The sequence below is a fragment of the Phycodurus eques genome, chromosome 19 (assembly GCF_024500275.1).
Source record: "Phycodurus eques isolate BA_2022a chromosome 19, UOR_Pequ_1.1, whole genome shotgun sequence".
Lineage (NCBI taxonomy): Eukaryota > Metazoa > Chordata > Actinopteri > Syngnathiformes > Syngnathidae > Phycodurus > Phycodurus eques.
In genome coordinates this window covers 89779-112767 of record NC_084543.1, presented here as the reverse complement: position 1 = coordinate 112767, position 22989 = coordinate 89779, and the positions used below count along the sequence as shown (strand labels likewise).

Here is a 22989-nt window from a genome sequence, read left to right as displayed (position 1 = left end):
CGGGTAGCAGCTCGATCTGGCGGACATACCTGCAGACAAGCAGGCAGCACGCCAGTTGCGCACTCAAAACCTGAGACGTCGACGCCATCGTACTGTGTGATAAAACTGCACACTTGAGACGTGGTCTCAGGGTCACCTGTGCAAGTAATGGTTAATCAGCATCTTGATATGGCACACCTGTCAGGTGGATGGACCATTTTGGCAAAGGAAAAATGCTCACTAACGCAGATTGAAGAAAATTTGGGACAAAAAAAAATATAATTTGTACATCTTTTGAGTTCAACTCTTGAAAGTTGGGACAAAAAACAAAACCTTCTGCCTGTCATCTTACGTAGCTAGCAAAGATAGTGGAACAAACCTACACGATTTGTTGTCAAAAAAGAATTTTGGCACTGGGAATCACGTTTACAAAATGGATGGCTGGCAGAAATCCAATGAAAGAAGCTGATTGTCAGATTGTTTATTAGAGGGGGCAGTGGCGCCACCTGCTGCTCTGTGAGAAGCACGACACTAGTTGATCAGCCAAGTATCCACATTCCCCCAAGAATTCCAAACTGGACCACTAAAAACCATCGAACACACACACATTCCAAACCAGCGACATGCTGTGAGGATGTTCGTCGACCAATCAGATTCGAGCTTCACAGATCCGTCATGAGGCCAAATGTTTTCCCATTTTCGGTCAAAGTCAACGAAGAGCGTGCGTGCGTGTGTGTGTGTGTGCGTGCGTGCGTGTGTGTGTGTGTGTGAGAGAAATGAGAAGGTGATCAATTGGTGACCCCTGCTCTTGCCTTACGAGGGAAAGAGGCGTGAGGGGGGGTTGGGAGTGGGGGGGGGTGCTTGGCGGGGCTCCCATGTCTCCTCAACTCCTTTTTAGGACTTGATGACACTCATGTTTTACTTGTTGCATTTCGTCGGCACTTTTTACACACACACACGCTTCAGCAGGAAGTCGTCTTGTGCGTCGTCCGTCTTCCTTTTAAGGAGACCGAGTGTACGCGCCTCCATCTTGACCTTCGACCTCATCTTCATCTTGTGATTTATCCTGACGCTCGACTACATTACCCACAATCCTCTGGGAGTATGTCGCCATCGTCTTCAGCTCAGCAGAAACCAAAGAAGAACTCGCACCTGCCGATTGGTCGAGCCGGCTGAGGGGTGTAGTCGAAGACGACGATATCGGCCGGGATATAGGAACAGGGTCGGCCCGAGGTCGGCGCAAGGTCAACGGGCCTCATTGAGGACAACGTAGACCTTGACAAGCGCTCGGACCAGGAGAAAGACACGAACATGGAGAAGAACCTGGACTAGGAGAAGAACCAAGGGCAGAAGTCGGAACAGAAAAACAAATTTGAACCGAACTCTGAGAACAACCTGGACCGAGACAAGAACCTGAAGCAGAAAAGCGATTGCTCAATCTTCTTCATGAAGGAAAGTCAGAAAACGGGAAAGCGTCCCCGGTGTCCGATTGGCTGACTCCCTCGAGGCCTGCCCTATAAGGAGCCAAGCAGACCAACTGCAGCGGACGAGATGGAGGGGTGGGTGGGGGCGGAATAGGGGGACCGCTCCTTGTTTGGATGAATGAGAAGAGGAGGAGGAGGCGGAGGAGGCTTCTTAAGGAGTCTCCTCAACCGGGAGCCTCACTTGGTCGCCGCTCGTTCACTCGTCTTCTCCTGACCTTCACGACCTTCGACCTCCCGCCCTCTGCGCCCAGCAGCACCACGGTAAGATCCTCGCACTATTCTTCTTCTACAACTCCTCTTCATCTTCTTCACAACCTCCTCACCTTCATCATGTCCTCATCTTCGTCATGTCCTCTTCATCACATCCTCATCTTCCCCATCTCCTCTTCATCTTCACGTGTTACTTTCCTGGACTTCGAATGTCCACCAAAGGTCTCTGTTGACGTCGGCTGCCGGTTCCACGCGGTCTCTGGTCGGAAGGAATCCATTTGCGGGTGCAGAGGAATGTGATGCCCATATATGGTGCACACAGCTGAGAGGTGTGGGTGGGCATACGCATGCCCAAACTAGGAAGTTTTCCTTTTCCTTGCCTTGCACCCGTGCGTTTCCCACAGGACTTGGGACTTGCTAGCGCCCCCCGGCCAGTGTCACGTGTGTCCATCAGCACACGTGTCAGTCAGCACAAGTAGCTCATCAGGTGTGTGTCTCGTTTGTGCCCTCGCAGCGTGGTAGTGCCCCCTGCCTGCAGCCATGTGCGACGATGAGGAGAGCACCGCCCTGGTGTGTGACAACGGATCGGGACTTTGCAAGGCGGGATTCGCCGGAGACGACGCGCCCAGGGCTGTCTTCCCGTCCATCGTGGGCCGGCCCAGGCACCAGGTCGCCGCCGCCGGGCGCCTTGGCTGCGGAATAGCTGAGCTACGCCAACCTTTTCCGCTGTTGTCAGTTCATCGTGCGTGTGTGCGCAGGGCGTGATGGTGGGCATGGGCCAGAAGGACAGCTACGTGGGCGACGAGGCTCAGAGCAAGAGAGGAATCCTCACCCTCAAGTACCCCATTGAGCATGGTATCATCACCAACTGGGACGACATGGAGAAGGTGCACGTCTGGCCAGCCCGCTTCTACTCGAACGGGCCGCCCGCCTGTTCATGTGCCGCCTCTGAACATGTCCTCTGCTCTCTGATTGGCCAGATCTGGCATCACTCGTTCTACAATGAGCTGCGAGTGGCCCCCGAGGAGCACCCCACCCTCCTGACCGAAGCGCCGCTCAACCCCAAGGCCAACCGGGAGAAGATGACACAGGTGACTTGAGACCGTTCGCTCCACCGTTACGTCCCGCCTGTGTTGCGTTATCTCACCTGTGCACATCTTATCTGCCTGAGTCACATTTAATCTCACCCGTGTCACTCCGTCTCTATTGTGTGACGTCGGGTGTGGCTTCACGATTATTGTTGGCACTCGTGTCAAATTGGATCCCGGCTGCGCCGCACTCATAAAGTTTGTGATCTTGAACGCTGGAATTAGATGCATGATGTCCTTTTGCGGCTTCGTTGTTCTGTGCAGATCATGTTTGAGACGTTCAACGTTCCTGCCATGTATGTGGCCATCCAGGCCGTCCTGTCCCTCTACGCCTCCGGACGCACTACAGGTGCCCACGACGGCCACGCAGGCGGGCAGTCATGTGTAACGTTGTGACATGTCAGGCGTGTGCTGGTAGGCATCGTTTTGGACTCCGGGGACGGCGTGACCCACAACGTTCCCATCTACGAAGGTTACGCTCTGCCTCACGCCATCATGCGTTTGGACCTGGCTGGACGTGACCTCACCGACTACCTCATGAAGATCCTGACCGAACGCGGCTACAGCTTCGTCACTACCGGTACGTGTACGCCTGTCAATGTGCTTGTCATCGTGTATGTATTCATCAGCGTTGGAAAGATGTCTTTGCAAATGTAGTTGCCAAGTCAACCTGTTGAAGATCTCATAATCCTGGAACTGTTTCAATTACTTTCGCCAAGTATAACTATACTATAATAACTAATTACATTTTATTACATTTTGATGACTTATGAAATTTGGATGTTTCCTCGAAAAAAGTGGTTTCAAACCGTGGTTCAATATTTTGGAATTAACAATTAATTAATTCTGTTCTTTACACAAAGAATAAACTGATAACAGAACATGATGAAATATAAAAAAATAACAAAAATGTATTTGTTGCATTATACGTACAGTTTACATATACACGTTTACACTAAAGCATGTGGAAAACATCATACCATGTTGACCGAATTATAAATGTACACAATAGCTCTTCATATGATAACCCAGAAGGGTGAATGTTCCAAAAAAAAAAAAAAAAAATCCCAAATTATAAAGATGAAACTTTTTAGTGTCTGTGTAACTATGAATCAAACTTTTTCAAAATCTCAAACAAATAAATAGATTGAACCACAAGGTGGCGCTTCAAGGTCATAGAGTATTTGGAAAATGATGCCATGTTTGAGACTAGAGCAGAATGGCACATGACCAGAGAGAGTCAATCACAAGTGTCTGCTTTACAAGGAGGAAGTGATTTGGGGGAAAAAAAAGAGCTTTTGCGGCTATTTTTCAAATGTAACTCAAATTATAATCATAGAAATCCCCAAAAGAAACTTTATTTTAATGACACATTTTCTCCGTTATTGTAAAGGATTACAATTGCAAAAATGTTTTCATTAAATAACGTAATCATGTTACGTGTAATTAGTTACTCGCCCACACTGGCGTCTTTCATCGTGTCCATGACGTATGTCTGTCTGTCATCACGTGTTCATCATCACATGCGTCTGCCATCCCGATTCTGCCTGACACGTGGGCGACATCTTAATGACGGCGGTGTGTTTTGTGCATCAGCCGAGCGTGAGATCGTGCGCGACATCAAGGAGAAGTTGTGTTACGTGGCTCTGGACTTTGAGAACGAGATGGGCACGGCGGCCACGTCGTCCTCACTGGAGAAAAGTTACGAGCTCCCAGACGGGCAGGTCATCACTATCGGCAACGAGCGCTTCCGATGTCCCGAGACTTTGTTCCAGCCGTCCTTCATCGGTGCGTGCGTCTGTTTGCATCCGTGTGTCTCTAGCCGATCATAACGCGGCGTGCACTGCGACAGGCATGGAGTCGGCCGGCATCCACGAGACCACCTACAACAGCATCATGAAGTGCGACATCGACATACGCAAGGACCTGTACGCCAACAACGTGCTATCGGGAGGCACCACCATGTACCCCGGGATCGCCGACCGCATGCAGAAGGAGATCACTGCCCTCGCGCCCAGCACCATGAAGATCAAGGTTAGAAACCTGCCCTTACATATCAACAAGTCAGCACCTGTCTATAGACACACACTCGCTACTCCCCAAAAGTTGGGGATGTTGGGCTTTGGGGTGACATTTCCTGATGAACCTGAAATACAGCCTAACCGGGACAGTATAAAACTCTTAACGTAAAAAAAACTGCAGTCAATCATCACCAAAATTTTCTGCGGACTTCTCACCTTATGCCTACTTCAACCTCAAATATTAGAACGATCGCCCCAATATTTTGGATTTTATGGACGTTAAAAATCTTCCTCTCCATAGGCGCTCACTATACAGAAAAAGCTTAGTTGTGCAGAAAACGCTTAACATCCAGAAAGTCCAAAATCCTGCAGCGATCATTCTGATGTTTTCAGATGTTGAGGTGGCCTTAAGTACAGATGTCAACATACATTTTTGTGACAATAGATCTTTTTTTTTTTTTTTTTCCTTTTTTTTTTTTTTTACATCAAGCGACATAAATTTTTTTATTTTTTAAAAAAGACTGCCCCCCCCAACCTTGACGGGTCAATCTAATTTGACCTGTTCAATGTTCCAGAACTTTTTACCCAACTTTTATTTCAACAGCAAGGAGATGAACAAACAGCAGAATTCACAAGAGTTGTGATCCATTAATGTCGTGGTTGACTCAGAATTTGTATTGAAACCGTTGTCTTCATCTTGCTGTTGACATTTTGACATCATGATCCCGCGACAACACCGAACTGCACTCAACAGTACGACACTTCAAACAGGAAGTGGCCACCGAGCTTAGTGTGTGTTGTGGATGATCGAGAATCCCTGAAGCAAAAACTTGTTGACAAGTTACTTGTGCAGTTTTCTTATCTTTGCAAAGAGCAGTTGGCCATGAAGATGTGCAGCACCTCTTCTCTAACCTGCATTTTGGACTTTTCACGGATCAGAGACCTGTTGTGAAAGTTGCTGTTCATTCACTTTCACGCAAGTTGTGCAAAAAGTAGCGATACCTTCAACAGTTGGACATTTGCATTCAAAGGTTTACACATGGTCAAATTAAGCTGACCTGGAAAGGTTAGAGTGCATTTTAGGGTCATCCTGAAATTTCAGCATTTTGGGACTAGTCTATACACATAGTGACTGTGTGCGTGTGCGCGTGCACGCGTATCCTTGTCAGATCATTGCCCCCCCGGAGAGGAAGTACTCAGTGTGGATTGGCGGCTCCATCCTGGCGTCACTGTCCACCTTCCAGCAGATGTGGATCAGCAAGCAGGAGTACGACGAGGCCGGCCCTTCCATCGTCCACCGCAAGTGCTTCTAGGCAGCCCACGTGCAAACCAGCCAGCCGCTTTTCGCTAACATGCTTACGTCTGGACAACCTCCCAGAAGCACCGCCTCCATCTTGTTACTTTCTTTTCCCTTTGGTTTTTAAAAAATGTTGGATGAAAAAAAGATTGACTGCCGCCACAGGGGCGTGGCCTCAAAGTAAGAGAAGGCAAATAAAAAGCAAACCATAAACAACTTTTTTTAATTCATCACAATGTTGTCGAACACTAAGAAGGATCAGCAGGCAGAAACGTTAAGGGAGCATCATGTTAAACTAACTTAACAATTGCTACACGGTATCTTTCACTACTTAACGTGTAAAACCCTCTAATAACACACAGGTACTGGCTATTGTTAACAGGGCCCTCATACACGTGTATTTGTGTGTCGCTACTCAATTGCATAAATGCACACAGCCAAACACATTTATAATCCTGAATGCACACTATCTTCTGCATCACAAGCTTCACTCCTCCAGCCACTGTGACGTTAGCACCCGTCCACCAGACTGCTCGAATAACAATAATACACAAACGCGAAGGCAAAAAAATGCTCACGGTACCCAAATTTAATACTTGCAAAATACTTGCAAATTCGAATTGTTTTACTTTTTCTCCTTTAGTAGAGTTATTTCTTTTAACACGATTCCTCTCACATTGTGCATAATATGTTTAGTTGTGTGGGTGTGGTTTTCTAAGAGAGAAGGACAAAAAAGTACAACTAGGCAATAACATAACATAGGCTCAATAAGACACTTTAAAAAGATGGATTATTTGCCTTGAGGGTGTCGATGGCGAGGTACAGAGAAGGTCAGAAGGAGCTACATTGTGTCTTCGTGAATCTAGAGAAAGTGTATGACAAGGTACCCAGAGAGGAACTGTGGTAATGCATGCGGAAGTCTGGAGTGGCATAGAAGTACAGTGGGGGCAAAAACGTAAAGATGAGAGTCCTGTAATTTTCATCATAGGTATACCTCACCGATGACAGACAAAATGAGAAAACAAAATCCAGAAAATCACATCTGATTTTTAAAGAATTTATTTGCAAATTGTGAAGGAAAATAAGTATTTGGTCATCTACAAACAAGCAAGATTTCTGGCTCTCACAGAGCTGTAACTTCTTCTTTAAGAAGGTCCTCTGTCCTGTCCTCCACTCGTTACCAATGCACCTGTTTGAACTCATCAGTATAAAAGACACCTGTCCATAACCTCAAACAGTCACACTCCAAACTCCACTATGGCCAAGACCAAAGGACACCAGAAACAAAATTGTAGACCTGCACTAGGCTGGGAAGACTGAATCTGCAATAGGTAAGCAGCTTGGTGTGAAGAAATCAACTGTGGGTTCCCACAATTATTAGAAAATGGAAGACATACAAGACCACTGATAATCTCCCTCGATCTGGGGATCCACGCAAGATCTCACCGTGGGGTCAAAATGATCACAAGAACGGTGAGCAAAAATCCCAAAACCACACAGGGGGGACCTAGTGAATGACCTGCAGAGAGCTGGGACCAAAGTAACAAAAGCTACCATCAGTAACACATAACACTGCCAGGGACTCAAATCCTGCAGTGCCAGACATGTCCCCCTGCTTAAGCCAGTACATGTCCAGGCCCGTCTGAAGTTTGCTAGAGAGCATTTGGATGATCCAGAAGAGGATTGGGAGAAAGTCAGATGAAACCAAAATAGAACTTTTTGGTAAAAACTCAACTTGTCTTGTTTGGAGGAGAAAGAATGCTGAGTTGCATCCAAAGAACACCATACCTACTGTGAAACATGGGGGTGGAAACATCATGTTTTGGGGTTGTTTTTCTGCAAAGGGACCAGGACGACTGATCCGTGTAAAGGAAAGAATGAATGGGGCCATGTATCGTGAGATTTTGAGTGAACACCTCCTTCCATCAGCTCGGGCATTGAAGATTAAACGTGGCTGGGTCTTTCAGCATAACAATGATCCCAATCACACCGCCCGAGCAACGAAGGTGTGGCTTCGTAAGAAGCATTTCAAGGTCCTGGAGTGGCCTAGCCAGTCTCCAGATCTCAACACCATAGAAAATCTTTGGAGGAAGTTGAAAGTCTGTGTTGCCCAACGACACCCCCAAAACATCACTGCTCTAGAGGAGAGCTGCATGGAGGAATGGGCCAAAATACCAGCAACAGTGTGTGAAAACCTTGTGAAGACTTACAGAAAACGTTTGACCTCTGTCATTGCCAACCAAGGGTATATAACAAAGTATTGAGATGCACTTTTATTGACCAAATACTTATTTTCCACCATAATTTGAAGAACAAGATCCCGGATAAAAGCGGCCGAAATGAGTTTCCTCTGCAGGGTGTCCGGGCTCTCCCTTAGAGATAGGGTAAGAATCTCAGAGTAGAGCCGCTGCTCCTCCGCATCGAGAGAAGCCAGATGAGGTGGCTGGGGCACCTGATTCGGCTGCCTCCGGACGCCTCCCCGGTGAGGTGTTCCGGGCACGTCCCAGCGGGAGGAGACCCTGGGGACGACCCAGGACACGCCGGAGTGACTATGTCTTTCGGCTGACGTGGGAACACCTCGGGATCCCCCCGGAAGAGCTGGATGAAGTGCCTGGGGAGAGGGAAGTCTGGGTGTCCCTGCTAAAGCTACTGCCCCCGCGACCCGACCTCGGATAAGCGGTAGAAAATGGATGGATGGACAATTTTACTCATTTTGTCCATTTGAAGTCTTTTTGGTCCAGCTTAATCGCCTTCTTGTTCGATGTGAGCGGGTACAAATGTGCCGTGTGTTCCGAAAATGAAGTGTTGAAATTTTACAGAGTACCATTCAAACAGATATCTTCTGTCTTTAGCTTTTTTTTTTTTTTTTTTTTTTTTTTTTTTTTTTTATAAAATAACCTTAAGTTAGACTTTCAATCAAATGTTCCTCTTCAAGAGAATAGCTTGTTGTATTAAAAACATTCATTTCATGTATATTGTTACATTTTCTTGTTTAGTATATTCAGAATCATCTTTATTTGCCAAGCATGTCCAAAAAAACAAACATGGAATTTGTCTCCGGTAATTGGAGCCGCTCTAGTATGACAACAGACAGTCAATTGACAGAGAACACTTTGGAGACATAAAGACATAACCTTCAGGAGTTGTATACACTCTGGAATATTTATTTTCCAGAACTCCAGACGGGTTTGCTTTTATTACTGAATTGTGCTCTTTGGAAAGGTAGAGAAAAATGATGAGGTGACATACATTTCTATATTACTTCACTTTTTAGATTTCTTCCAAAACAAATCGTTGCGCTGTTGAACATTGATGGGACCGATTACGTCACACTTGCTCATACAAACACACAATTTCTGTCCATCCATTTACAACACCGCTCATCCTGGTTCGGGGGGCTGGAGCCTATCCCAGCTGACTTCGGGTTGACTACACTCTCAACTGGTCGCCAGTCAGTCGCAGGGCACATATAGACATGGACAACCATTCACACCGTCACTGAATGAGAACTGAACCCACGCTGCCGCACCATAGTCAGGCGAGTGTACCACCACGTAGGTCATTGTGACGCGCGCGCACACAATTATTCGATTTCAAATAAACGTAGACGTCATTATGCTGTGGATCGGCTTGGCCTGTAGATGGCGACATGAGATCACGCGGTCTTACTACTGCTGAATTGGAACGTAAACGAAGAAGAAGCACTCGCCAGCTTTCTCCTCCGAACCGCAGCCAAGATTATCAGCAAGGTGAGCATTTTGCCACTAGAGTGAACACAACTGACACATTTGTGTAGTTTTGACTTGTTGTCGTTTTAGCCAAAATGTTTTGTGTAACTTTGCCGTCTCGGGAAGCCGCTTTGAGGCCGTGGAGAGCTCGGAAGGTCAACCTAATGCTAATGCTAACTAGAGCAACGCGGACTACTTTCGCTTTTGGAAACGAGACAACCACCAAAGAAAGACAGACAAATATAAACAGATTTGTAGATTCGCATTTAGATGAAGAGATGGATACGTAGATAGATGAAGTCATCCCTTGAGAGAAATGAAATCATCCCAATTGGAGAGTTTAAGGCGATGTCCATATTGTACTAAGCATCTTACTAAATCCAGAAAACCGGCCGCAATAATTTTTCCATTTTGCTGTGCCGGATTCCCGGCATTTGGATTTAACGGAGGTCCACCAAAATTGCGTTTTCTCATTGTTTCGCGCAAGGTAGCCGATGACGTTGTTCGGAAATACTGTTACCACCGCGTTTTTTAACTTTTCAATTCTGTTGAGATTTTCTGTGATTCTTCTGACAAAGATGAAAATGTTGCTCGATTTCGGCGTCCAAAACCACTCGTTCATAGTTTTCGGACACGATTGAAACCTTGAATGGAAGCGATGATGATGATGCCCTTTAAATCGATTTGTCGAGGAGGGTTGCGATCGATGCACGCTGTTCCCGGTCTTGATGCCTCACCGCCCCGTGCGTCAGTCAATGTGTGTCATTTTTATAATTAGCAGCGTGACAAGATTTCCACAAAATGGCAGTCTGTCACAATGCTGAGTCTAGTTTGATTGCTCACGTCAACTTGTGGACCTAGATAGTTCCCTAAAATGTCCACTCACAATCCCTTTGTAGTGATCGGGAAGTCAGGAATGACTGGGTTGGTAACAATTAATCATTTCTGACTCCTCAATCCCTATGATGTAACCCTAACCCATTGCCGCCGTGTCCAGATGTACTTCTGACACGGCTTACACTTTGTGCGCATCCTAGTTGGCGACGTGAGCGACGTCTTGAGGTGCGGCGGGCTCACGTCGATCGTCATGGTGCTGAGGGAGCTTCCGGTGGAGCAGGTGGCACGGCCCCTGGGCAGGAACGAGGTGCTGGGGCTCCTGTTCCGCCTCACCGTCTTCGGTGCCGTCACCTACTTCACCATCAAGTGGATGGTGGACGCCATCGACCCCACGCGCAAGCAGAAGGTGGAGGCGCAGAAACAAGTCAGTTGACGCCGGCGCGGCAAAAGAAGGCCACTCTCAAGTTGGTTTTTATGGTGGAGCAATAATGGGCACAAGTATAGTGAGACTGACAAAAAAAACTAATAAACCTGAATTTGGGACTGCGTGTGCGTGCGTGCGTGCACTAATCAGTGTTGATGATGATGTCAATTGTTTACAGAAAAAAATAATGATGCACATCATAATAAAAGTGGGAATAATTACAATAACAGTAGTAACCCCGTTTGGAAAAAAAAAAACTAAACAGTCACAGATATAAAAAAAAAATCAATAGTATCATATTACAATATGATACAGTATATTTCATGTATATTATAGGCATAATATTTTGTTATATGCGAAAATACCTGTAGGCATGGCTTAAAGTACTCGGGTGTAGTGCCGGAAAGACGGCGTATGAAATTTTTTTAGACAAGACTCCCCCTATGTGTGTGTGTTTGGGGTGGGGAGGGGAACGTTCACGTGACAACCGAGCGAGCGCAGAAGATAGAACTGCACGTGTGCTGTAAAAATGTCTACCATACGGTTTGTAATTGTCTGGTTATCTTATATTTCTCCCTCGGCGTTGCTGACTTGAGTTTTTCTTCCGAGGGGGGAGGCGGAGCCGCCAGTTGCGGGCTCGTCGGCTTTCACGTGCGGGGAGCCGAGCGGCTGCAAACCTCTCAATCGATCGCTAAACAGAAGCTAATCCGCCATCAGTCATGTGCGTCTCATTCAAGTCCACCTCCGCAATAAGTGAAATCCGTCACATAGAAATACCCGATTTGAATACGCCCTAAGCATGTATTTGTTGCATTTATGGCACTTGAATTATTTGAAAGGTCTGTAAACATACCTCAAACAATAAAAAATATATGTATTGAGAGAGAGCTGGAGCAATGGATTACACAAAAAACTTTGGGCAAACTCTATTCAAAATAGAGTAACAACTGTAATTAATATCTGCAATATAGCGCCCCCCCCCCCCCCCCCCCCCCCCACTTTCAGACTTGTCTGTCTGGGCGTGATGCAGCTTTTTTCCCCTTAAGGACAAAAACTGATGAAATAAATGATAAATTAGGGTAATAATAAAATACGCCAAAATTTATCTGGAGCGTAACAAGAGATCAACATTGGAATGAAAAAAAAAACTAGTTTCTGTGACGATGCGCCACAACGCGGCACTAGCGTTTTTCCTTGTGCGCGTCCGTCAGGCGGAGAAGTTGATGCGGCAGATCGGCGTCAAAGATGTCAAGCTATCCGAGTACGAGATGAGCATCGCCGCACACCTGGTGGACCCGCTTAGCATGCAGGTCTGTACGCATTTGCGCACGCACATACACACACATTAACATCCACAAACATCCAATGCGCACACAAACGGCAAAGAACGCACAAATGCAAAAACCACCAGATGCTGCCGTGTGGTGTTCTTAATTAGCGTTTTTGTGAATTTTAGATGTCGTGGCGCGACATTGGCGGTCTCGACGAGGTCATCACGGAGCTCCAGGAGACCGTCATCATGCCCGTCCAAAAACGACATCTCTTCCAAACATCCAGACTGCTGCAGCCCCCCAAAGGTCAGAGGTGGTCCTCCTCATCATCCTCCTACTCCTCCTCAACGTGACACAGTTGTCACGGTAACAGGGGTCCTGCTCTACGGGCCGCCCGGTTGCGGCAAGACGCTGATTGCCAAGGCGACGGCCAAGGAGGCGGGCTTCCGCTTCATCAACCTGCAGCCCAGCACGTTGACGGACAAGTGGTACGGCGAATCGCAGAAGCTCGCCGCCGCCGTCTTCTCCTTGGCCGTCAAACTGCAGCCTGCCGTCATCTTCGTCGACGAAATAGGTGACGAACGCGGCTTCGTCGACGACACGGGTGACATGATTTGTCATGTCAAATGCCATCAAAATGTTGATTTTCCAGTTGGGAGCCGCCGCTCGGTCGGCATAGGCGACGTGCGGCTTTGTCGACAAACACCTTAGTTGAGATACAGTAGCTAACACAAAATGGTGGCGGGGGCACCACCTGGGAACATCAAGGCACTCAACCGCAGGGCTCTGTTTGTGTGCGTGTGTGTGTGTACATGCATTGGTTTGTTTGTGATTGATTACGTTTGTATGTGTGCATCTGCGTTTTTGTCTGTTTGCGTGCGCGTAGATTCATTCCTGAGGAATCGCTCGAGCTCGGACCACGAGGCGACGGCCATGATGAAGGCGCAGTTCATGAGTCTGTGGGATGGCCTAGACACGGACCACCGGTGTCAGGTGAGACGGTGGCTAACCGTGACGGCTAGCGCCCGCCCGCCATAACTACGCCCGCCGCTCTTGTCAGGTGATCGTCATGGGCGCCACCAACCGACCGCAAGATCTGGACTCTGCCATCTTGAGGAGGATGCCCACCAGGTTCCACATCAACCAGCCGGTATGCATACCAGCACGTCATCGCCCGTAGCTGTTTTTTTCATTTTTATTTTTCTATTCCTAGACATTTAGCTCATTAAATGTTTGAAATAAAGGATAAAAGTATAACTTGTCAAATAAAAATATATATACATTTAACATTGTTTTATGTATTAGTCAAAAAAAAAACTAAATAGTAAAATAAAATGTACAAATACATTTCAAAATATTTTTTTAAAATTATTGGCTAATTGTAATTATAAGAAAAATAGTAAAATAATTCAACAAACATACTTTTTTTTTTACTGTAAGACAGAATGTGTTATAATTAAAACATTTTTTAAAAATAACAAAAAATGAGTGAATTCTTTCATGGCTAAAATACACAGGAATGAGCTGGCCCGTCTGACTGTTTGGGGGAAAAAAAACCTTTGCCCAGCCGATCTAGAAGCTTCTAGCAAAACCACAAATCGCCGTGCCAACTTCTGCCGTCTTTTCTCATCTTCTCTGTCATGTCTTTTTTTCCTCTCCTTTCTCTCGTCTTTTCCACGTTGCAGAGTTTGCGTCAGCGGGAGCAGATCCTCAAACTTATCCTGGAAAACGAGAGCGTGAGTTGACTTTGCGGAGGAGTTGTCGTCGCTCACTGCCAGCCGTCTGAGCGCTGCCTGCCGTGCCTCCTTCCTCCCTTTCTTCCTTCCTTCCTTTCCTCCCTTCCGAAAGGTGGACGAGTCAGTGGAGCTTCCCGAGATCGCCAAGGAAACGGAAGGATTCTCCGGAAGTGACCTTCGGGAGATGTGCCGCGACGGTGCCCTGCTGTGCGTTCGAGACTTTGTGCACACTCGCAGCGACGGGTGAGTAATGTATTTGTCCCCAGTGTTACCCCAATATTACCCCAATATTCCTCGTCTGTAAGGGCTTCCCGTTTGTGTATTTCAGCCCGTCGGAGGATTTCATACGTCCCATTCACGCGTCCGACCTTCAGAGAGCCATTGCCAAGATGAAGAAATCGAAGATGGCAGGGGGGCACGGCGCCCTGCTGCACGCCGCTCTGGACTGAACCCCCACATAGCCCCCGCCCAACACTCACACACAGCCCACGGCGGCGCTGGTTGGATTTCCGCCCGATCGGCAAGTTAAATGTCACGTGCCAACTTGTATTTTTCCTCCAACTTGTTCATGATCAATATTGAGGCTCAATCCACCAAATGACGTCCAACTCCACGCTAGGCCCATTTTTTTTCTTAGTGAAGCTTTTATTTTGAAAAGTCCTTTCTGAAAAATTCGTGAAAAAAATGTAATTGTCGTTTCACATTTATGGCGTTATGATTTGTGTCCTTCCTGATGGAAAGTTTGTAAAATTATTGTAGATAATCATGTTATTAAACTCTTAAGCTGAAAGAATCTAACAGCTTCCTGCTTAATTTAAAATCTCTTAATTTGTCAATTTGAATAAAAACCAACAACAACAAAAAAATAGCAGCAGCCGCAGCATTAGACCAGCTGTCAAGCTCAGAAATAAAAATGTGAGAAGATTCAGGAACACCCAAACCCCCGTAGAGTTTTATTGTTATTATTATTAAATACACACAGTAAATCAATCAAACATGATGTATAAAGTGCTTTCATACAAAAAACAGGGTTCCTCGGCAAGTATGGAAAATGGAAACTATTGTCTGGAAAACTATACGTTTCCAAGACTGTTACAACAGCCCTGTTTTCTAAAATAAGAAATTACGAATGTCTAAAAGAATACATAGATCGATCAGTGTTGGGGTTGTTTTGCGCATCGAAGGGCCGCTACGATATTTGTGTGAGAGCACACAGGCTGACAGCATGGTCTTGGTGAGTACTAGGTTTTGATTGGCTCAGAAAATTCCATTGCGAGTGTGAATGGCTGTTTGTTTATATGTGCCCTGCGATTGGCTGTCGACCAGTTCAAGGTGTACCCCGCCTCTCGCCCGAAGATAGCTGGGATAGGCTCCAGCAGCCCGCGACCCGAGTGAGGAGAAGCGTAACAGAAGATGAATGAATTCCATTGCTGTACATCATCTGCTAATAATGTTAACTCTTCGAACGTCTCAAGTAGTTCCTGTCCAAAAAAAAAGTCACTACATTGTTCCAAATGAATGCGCAGCACCCTTAGCCATTCATTATCTGGGCAAACATGGCAACCTGACACAGTCCGATTTTCTGATGAGTAAGCATGAAGTACTATGAAGACAAAAAAATAGTACATTTAAAAACAGTGATGAGTGATTTAATCCTTTACTGTGTTTGGTGATTACAACACCTTTGATTAGTGGGATGATGCTGAGGAATTCAGGCAAAAATGGAGAGAGAGAGAAGTGGCACAAAGTGTTAACTCTGGAAAATTGAAATCAATGCGAAGAAGACAATAAAATAGGCGATTAAAACTCCAAGACACTTCCTGGCACAAAAAATGACAAACACGAAGTGAACACTTTACCGTTGATGTTTTGAATGAAACCTTGCGACAATTTGATGCAGCTCTCCAGTAAACGAAGACCGAGAGAGAGTACAGCATTGCCAGCCTGAGAGCTGGCAGAATCAGAATCATCTTTATTTTGCCAAGTATGAAGAATTTATTAGCAAATGACGGTGGAAAATAAGTATTTGGTCAAGAACAAAAGTTTGTCTCAATACTTACTCTACCCTCTGTTGAAGAAAGCTGTTGGCTCCGGTCGCACAAAATTTTTGAAATTGCCGCAAATGCGTCAGGATGAGACCTACATTGCGTGGGACTATAATGACTTGTGGAAACACGCCGTGCCTCGGGATGTCGTCTTTTGTGCGCGTGCGTGTCACATCACGGACACATTCTTAAAGTTGAATTTGTTTTTGTAATCTGAACAACTATGTAAAAATAGCCGACGGGGGAAAAAAAAAAAATTCAAAAAGTCTGAATTGGGCGACCGAGCTCAAATGACTTTCTTTGCTTGTGTGTGGCTTCTTCTTTGGTGTGAAGCGTGGCCGTTAAACGACTTTTTTACGCTTCCGAAACGACTTTTTTTTTTTCCCCCCCACTTCCTAAATGACTTTTCGCTTCCTCTTTCCGACACGAGTCACACGGCACGAGACCGACTCCTACCGCTGTTTCTCATCTTTCTCTACATTTTGACGTTTTACTTACCTTTGTTTCGACTTTTTGGGGGGGAGGGCCGCCGATTTCGAGGCTAAGCTGCTGGTCGGACAGCTGCTCTTTGGGTTTCCCGCAGCCTTCGCTTTCAAAGCTTTGGCCAAATAAACGTGAGTACAGACGGTGGTGGAATGGGATGATGTAGGATATGCAGCGTTGCTGTATGAAGGAACAATAGTGCAACTATATTTTTCACTTCTGTTAGTTTGACGTCATCTAATCAATGAATGTAAATATTTTGTTCCTTTTGGAGGCGGTAGCTTGCTAGCAGGTTTTCACTCTCCATCCAGGACTAATCGTTTTAGAGTCTAAAACGAAACGATTAGCCCTGGATGTAGAGTGAGTGAAGCTGAATCTAAAATTTAGACTCAGCTCCAGGCCTCCAGCTAGTTTAGCCATAAATGACTTATTTTCATCTGTCACAACCTTAAGGTAGCAAAAGAGAGCTTTGACCAAAATGTCTGTTGACTTCACAAGTAACCATGAGTAAGGTTAAAATACCGTCGTTAATCTAAAAATGACTTGTCTTTTGAACTCAGTCATGGCGTCCATTGAGCTCTTTCGCAACATTTGTTTGCCCTGAAAAACGTCGCGAATAGATCAACCTTGAATCACAGGACCGCTAAGTAATAAGTTACGATAACATTTACAGTGCGGTCTCTTGTTTTTAATCGACTGCTGAATCTGCGCACAAGCTCGCTTCGGTGACGTCACATCCACGTCACGTGATCGAAGTTCAAGCGCCTGAGCTCAGCTTCCGGTGAGTGATTCGCTGCACAAAACCGCTTTAAAGTCACCCAAAAGTGCAAAACAGCGTCTTTAATCAGGCGTGCATACGTCCGCGTGGGAAGATTCGCACTTGTGTTCATGTCTGAGGCGCTTTTGCCACGTTTACGTCATGTTTTGGGCGAGTTTGTCCGTGTTTGCAGACAGTTCGTGGCGCTCCAGTCACGTTTAGGTCAACTCGCGTTCTTCCTCCAGTCCCAGGTCCGAAAGGCAGATGGGGTCTAATCTGCAAGTGAAACTCACGATTGTTTACATAATTATTCATCTGTTGATTATTCTTGAGATGAATAGGATAAAAAAAAAAAAAAAAGTGCAAAATCAGGACGTAATTTCAAATTGACAGTGCAGAAAATGTCAAACATAAATTGACAATGATTTCGTTCCTGGTTTAGGTCCGTACCTTCTGTTGAGCATTGTTTTCCAAAGTAAAAGCAGATGTTTGCTAAAGTGTTATTTTGATGAAACACCAAATATAATCAGTCTTCTTTCACGGAGGATGACCGAAATCGGCGAATATTTACTACTGAGAGTTAGACAAGGCGTCGAAACGATCAATTGATGATCGATGAATTGTTGTACTGCTGCTCGGAACCCAATTATCGTATGTAAATGTAACGGCTTCCAACGCGGCTGTGCAAATGTGTGTTGGCCCAACGCCAGTCCGCGGGTGCTGGCCGCCCCTCGTTACCACACGCGGCAAGAACAGGGCGCGGCACTGTACGTGACTATAAGAGATGAACTTGGAGACCGATGCGTGTGTGTGTGCGTGCGCGTGTGTGTGTGGGGTTAGGCAGACAGCATGCGGTGTGCGCTTTGTGCTCTTTGTGCGCTTTTTGCAGTTCTGCTGTGCAGTGCGGTCCCGGCCGACAGGTCGCCATCAACGGGGCGTCGCTCTTTTGGCACGCAGACGATGTTGGACCCTGAAGTACACATGAACATCGTGAGGATCACACACGCACTACGCATTTATTTGGGCAGGCATTCCAGCAGGACTTGATTGTTTACATTTTCCCCCTTGTATTAGCCGAATAGATACACTACTAACTCAATAATGTGGGTTATTGGAACTATTCAAAGGTCAGAGTGCAAGGATTTTATGGCTGGAGGTTAGAATTCATAGTTGCATTGTGAATAGGTTTTGTTTTGTCGTCATTTCCAGCTATTCGTCAACCCTAAATTGGCTAAAAAGGAGGTTTTATTGATCCCTCCTGAACGTTCCCGATGCCGAGACATCCTGGGTGTAGTTCTGCTATTCACCGCAAAGTAATCACAGCTAAGTCATATTTCTTTGTCTTTACCGTCCAAAAGGGGAGCAGGATGAGGATTTATGCCGTCTGAAAGTAGACTTGCGGTCCAACCCGATCAGGACGTCGGGGCCGGTCTCTGACGCCGGCTCGCGGCTATGTAGCAGCTGATTCAATGCAACGGAGGCCGCTGAAATAGGGGACACAATATCGCAAAGAGCAGATTGGAAATACAGACAACCAAACAACAACAACACAAAAGTACCAGGTGTGGCGGAAAGGACAGATGTTTTTGACTAACTCACAAAATAATAAATGGGAGCCACAAACAAATGTTACTGACATCAATGTGTTGGTATTGAAATAGCATTTGACACGATCAAGTCTGGTAAACAACATCCACCACGTGCTGTCCGTTTTCATTGCTGCATTTGTGAAGGCGTTGATGGAAGTTGGCTTCCACTCTCTCCAACATCGCTCTGTTGATTTGCTCTGCGGTCTTGATACAATACAATACAATTTGTTTGCAGCTACCGTTTATTATTTTGTGAGTTTAGATACTGTAGGTCTACAACGTTCATCTGGTTGACCTCTTTTGAAAGGGTTTTTGGATTTCTTTTGTTGCGACAAAAAAACATTTCGCTGAAGAGGAACCTTGCCGACAGTTTGGGCTGTCACTCCAGCCCTCGTCAGAACAGTCTCTGCTTCCTGGGGTGACGTGTCTTTTAAAACAGCTGATCGGGTCAGGAAAAATGGGGGCACAAGCCAGTACAAACTATATTTATTGATTCAACGGCTGTATGTATAAATGGCAGTTTTGGTTTTTAAAATGCTTCTCGAGGTGTCAAGAATATTTTTTTTACATCTTTGCACTCTGACCTTTAAAACACTTTGTGAGTACTCTGTGAAAAGTGGAAAAAAACAAACCCATGCACACAAACAGGCAGACTTAAGTTGTCATGGTAAGAAAGTCAGATGCACCTCACTGCGTGCGCGGGTGTGTATGCGTGCGCACGCAGACGGAGATCATCGGCAGGTGGGGCTACCCGGCAGAGGAACACGAGGTTGTGACACAGGACGGCTACGTCCTGATGGTCAACAGAATCCCCTCAGGACGCGAGTGCAAGAAAAGTCAGTGCAACAAACTTGACGACAGTTCTATTCAACTTGACAGCATTTGAATTCAACTTGACGTTACTCGTCAACGTGCCTTTTCTAGTCAACTGGACAACATTTCTATACATACTGTTTACACACACACACACTGTCGTTAGCGGTGCAGGTCTCAGAGGCGCAGTTTTCCTCCAGCACGGCCTCCTGGCAGCCGGCAGCAACTGGATCACCAACCCGCCGGCTTCCGGCCTGGGCTACGCGTTGGCTGACGCCGGCTATGACGTTTGGCTCGGGAACAGCCGAGGGAACACCTGGTCCAGGAAACACCGCACCTTCACTCCAGACCACTTAGACTTCTGGAAGTTCAGGTACGCTCGAGAAGCGACCTCGTCACTGCATGCGACAAGTACGATCGTGTGTGTGTGTGTGTGTGTGTGTGTGTGTGTGTGTGTGCGCGGGCGTGCGCACGTACAGTCACGACGAAATGGCCCTTTTCGATCTTCCCGCTGTTGTGGACTACATCCTGAAGGTGACGGGACAAGACCAGATAGTTTACATCGGACACTCGCAGGGGACCACCATTGGTGAAACATGGTTTTTTTTTACACACATTGTGTAGTCCAAATGAAATGATCACAAACCACGTGTGTTTGTGTGATTGAGTAGGATTCATGGCGTTCTCCAAGCTTCCACACGTGGCCGCCAAGATCAAATTGTTTGTGGCGCTGGCTCCGGTGGCCACGGTGGCTTTCACCAGCAGCCCCATGACAAAACTCTCCATCCTGCCCGAATTCCTGGTTTGGGTAGGACCCGAGAATCGCTCCCGCTCACATGACACCTCGACCGAACCTGCTAACCTGTTGGGAATCATTCACTCATTCCATACGATATCGTGGCCCAAATAGTTGACTAAAAAGTTCACTTGAAATCTCTATGTAGTGATTCGGGAGTCGAGAATGAGCGAATGATTCTGAAACCCTACTCATTACAATTGGATTTTTATATTGTGGATTTTTAAATTCACAAAAACAATTCCCTAAAAATAACCTATTGAGATTAGGGAATATGTAAATGATTCCAAACACAGCAAATGAAATGTTTAAGACGAGTTCAGTTGTTTAACTTTTTAGGCCACTTTTTTATTTTATATATTATGTTTTATATTTTTTGGGGGGGGGGGGGGGGCCTAAATCCCTAAATTGTCGTCGTGTCCCAGGGCAAGAGACTTGACATCCTGGTTAGCACATCTCCCTCACAGTTCTGGGGACCGGGGTTCAAATCCCGGCCCCGCCTGTGTGGAGTTTGCATGTTCTCCCCGTACCTGAGTGGCTTTTCTCCGGCCACTCCGGTTTCCTCCCACAACCCAAAAACATGCGTGGTAGGTTGATTGCGGACTCTAAATTGCCTGTAGGTGTGAATGTGTGCGTGAATGGTTGTTTATTTCTATGTGCCCTGCGATTGGCTGGCGACCGATTCAGGGTGTGCCCCGCCTCCTGCCCGATGATAGCGGGGATAGGCTCCAGCACTCCCGCGACCCTTGTGAGGCTAAGTGGCTCAGAAAATGGATCTTTTTTTACTTTGGAAAACAATGATAGGTTTTCTGACGGATGTAATGGCCCAAACCAGGAACTGAATCATCATGAATTTATGTTTGCATTTTCTGAGCTGTCAATTTGAAGTAACGTCTTGTTTTTGAATAAAAGGACTTGACATTTTAAAATTTTGATCTGATTCATCGATTTGTTGATGGTTAGACTGTTGTATAGAGATTGGGGAGTCGCAAATGAGTGAGCGATTGCGAACGTAGTCGCTGTGTTCGCATTTGCTCGCTACAAATGGAATCCCGATGCATTGTGGGATACATTGCATTGTGTGGGGCCCGCCAAAAATAAATGTATATGTGGGAAACCCTGCATTGAGGGCATTTTTTAGGGTTAATCTCTCCTGGCTTCACGTTCCAACAGGACCTGTTCGGGAGGCGGGACTTCCTGCCTCAGAGTCACATGATCGAGTGGTTCGCCGAGCACGTTTGCGGCAAACATCTGCTCAGCGAGCTGTGCGGAAATCTTTTCTTCGTCCTGTGCGGCTTTGACGAGCTCAACCTCAACATGGTCGGTCGCCTCCATTGCGCCAAGACGACCGACGGAGCGCCCGGCGCTTCCTCGTCAAATGTTACGTCGGGGTTCTTGTTGTCGTACGAATTGCTCGTCTGATGTGTGCTTTCAGTCTCGCACGGCCGTCTACACCACGCACTGTCCTGCTGGCACGTCGGTCCAGAACATGCTCCACTGGGCCCAGGTCGACACGAATGCACACGCGTACGTGCAAACAAATGGACGGAGAGCTTGATGTTGTTGTTGTTGTCTGGTTTCAGGCGGTCGATAGCGGGAAGCTGTCGGCGTTCGACTTCGGCACGGAGGGAAACATGAAACGTTACAACCAGGTGAGCGAGCGCGAACCCCAAACGGGAAAAGAGCGGGCGTAACCGCGGCGCCGGCCGCCTTCCCGTGTGCCCCGCAGACCACGCCCCCCCAGTACCGCGTCCAGGACATGAAGGTTCCCACCGCCGTCTTCTCGGGGGGGCACGACACGCTGGCCGACCCCAAAGACGTCGCTCTGCTCCTCACGCAGGTCAAACGCACGCACACACCAAAGCATCGTGTGATGTGTGTTGATGTTTGTGTGATGTGTGTGTTTGTCTGATGGGCTTATGTGACCCGCAGGTGTCCAATGTTGTGTTCCACCAGCACATTCCCCACTGGGACCACTTGGACTTCATTTGGGGTCTGGACGCCCCCCAGCTGATGTTTCCCGCTATCCTCAAGCTGCTGCAGCGGGAACACTAGGGGGCGCCGCTCACTCGCTCACCGCACGACACCTGATCGAGTCGTCTCGCAGCAAAATCCAAGTTGACGTCTGCTGGAAATGTTTTTAATTTTCACAATCATTTGTTTCCATGTTTTTATTTGCCGCTCGTTTGGAGGAGAAAATGTTTCCCGCTTGTGTTATTAGCATCATGACGCTAAGTGTAGCTAGCCTTTCGTGTGTGACCTTTTACATCAGCTATTGATTCAATAAAAGGAAAATAAATACCTTGCCGTTCAAAAATGGTGAGAAGTAATAAGTTTTTTTAGGCCGATGCCGGGCAGAATTAAACTCCATCCATTCATCCATTTTCTGAGCCGCTTATCCTCACTAGGGTCGCGGGCGCGCCGGAGCCTA

The 22989-nt window shown here is 46.6% G+C and overlaps 3 protein-coding genes across 10 annotated transcripts; all 3 read left to right on the top strand.

Moving 5' to 3' along the window:
* The first annotated feature begins 1573 nt into the window (after positions 1–1573).
* On the top strand, positions 1574–6295 carry acta2 (actin alpha 2, smooth muscle). Its single transcript, XM_061706332.1, has 9 exons — positions 1574–1724; positions 2188–2342; positions 2432–2560; positions 2654–2764; positions 3026–3110; positions 3180–3341; positions 4358–4549; positions 4614–4795; positions 5952–6295. The coding sequence occupies exons 2-9, from the start codon at positions 2214–2216 to the stop codon at positions 6093–6095; spliced, it is 1134 nt and encodes a 377-aa protein (XP_061562316.1). The 5' UTR covers positions 1574–1724; positions 2188–2213; the 3' UTR covers positions 6096–6295.
* A 3407-nt stretch (positions 6296–9702) lies between these two features.
* atad1b (ATPase family AAA domain containing 1b) lies at positions 9703–14868 on the top strand. 3 transcript variants are annotated; one of them, XM_061705263.1, is made up of 10 exons: positions 9703–9828; positions 10845–11068; positions 12280–12378; positions 12525–12645; positions 12713–12913; positions 13226–13332; positions 13400–13489; positions 14025–14075; positions 14188–14318; positions 14404–14868. In XM_061705263.1, exons 1-10 carry the CDS (start codon positions 9729–9731, stop codon positions 14522–14524), a joined length of 1245 nt encoding a protein of 414 aa, XP_061561247.1. In that variant the 5' UTR covers positions 9703–9728; the 3' UTR covers positions 14525–14868. The 3 variants fall into 3 exon arrangements, with proteins under 3 accessions (XP_061561247.1, XP_061561249.1, XP_061561248.1); XM_061705264.1 differs by having other exon boundaries at positions 9744–9828; positions 10805–11068; XM_061705265.1 differs by lacking the exon at positions 12713–12913.
* A 1383-nt stretch (positions 14869–16251) lies between these two features.
* On the top strand, positions 16252–22875 carry lipf (lipase, gastric). 6 transcript variants are annotated; one of them, XM_061705271.1, is made up of 12 exons: positions 16252–16734; positions 17320–17384; positions 18205–18350; positions 19674–19785; positions 19937–20135; positions 20242–20351; positions 20434–20570; positions 21732–21878; positions 21994–22065; positions 22142–22210; positions 22288–22398; positions 22491–22875. In XM_061705271.1, exons 3-12 carry the CDS (start codon positions 18210–18212, stop codon positions 22611–22613), a joined length of 1221 nt encoding a protein of 406 aa, XP_061561255.1. In that variant the 5' UTR covers positions 16252–16734; positions 17320–17384; positions 18205–18209; the 3' UTR covers positions 22614–22875. The 6 variants fall into 6 exon arrangements, with proteins under 6 accessions (XP_061561255.1, XP_061561253.1, XP_061561252.1 ...); XM_061705269.1 differs by having other exon boundaries at positions 18201–18350; XM_061705268.1 differs by having other exon boundaries at positions 17277–17384.
* The last annotated feature ends 114 nt before the right edge of the window (positions 22876–22989 follow it).

Excerpts from the sequence above, each read along its gene's own strand:
- lipf (XM_061705272.1), top strand. The coding sequence starts at position 18,210 with ATGCGGTGTGCGCTTTGTGCTCTTTGTGCGCTTTTTGCAGTTCTGCTG. Across the intron at positions 20,136-20,241 it reads TTAGACTTCTGGAAGTTCAG|TCACGACGAAATGGCCCTTT; the intron begins GTACGCTCGAGA and ends GCGCACGTACAG. Across the intron at positions 22,066-22,141 it reads ACATGCTCCACTGGGCCCAG|GCGGTCGATAGCGGGAAGCT; the intron begins GTCGACACGAAT and ends GTCTGGTTTCAG.
- atad1b (XM_061705263.1), top strand. The coding sequence starts at position 9,729 with ATGAGATCACGCGGTCTTACTACTGCTGAATTGGAACGTAAACGAAGA. Across the intron at positions 11,069-12,279 it reads AGGTGGAGGCGCAGAAACAA|GCGGAGAAGTTGATGCGGCA; the intron begins GTCAGTTGACGC and ends CGCGTCCGTCAG. Across the intron at positions 13,333-13,399 it reads ACACGGACCACCGGTGTCAG|GTGATCGTCATGGGCGCCAC; the intron begins GTGAGACGGTGG and ends CGCTCTTGTCAG.
- acta2 (XM_061706332.1), top strand. The coding sequence starts at position 2,214 with ATGTGCGACGATGAGGAGAGCACCGCCCTGGTGTGTGACAACGGATCG. Across the intron at positions 2,343-2,431 it reads TGGGCCGGCCCAGGCACCAG|GGCGTGATGGTGGGCATGGG; the intron begins GTCGCCGCCGCC and ends GTGTGTGCGCAG. Across the intron at positions 4,550-4,613 it reads GTTCCAGCCGTCCTTCATCG|GCATGGAGTCGGCCGGCATC; the intron begins GTGCGTGCGTCT and ends GCACTGCGACAG.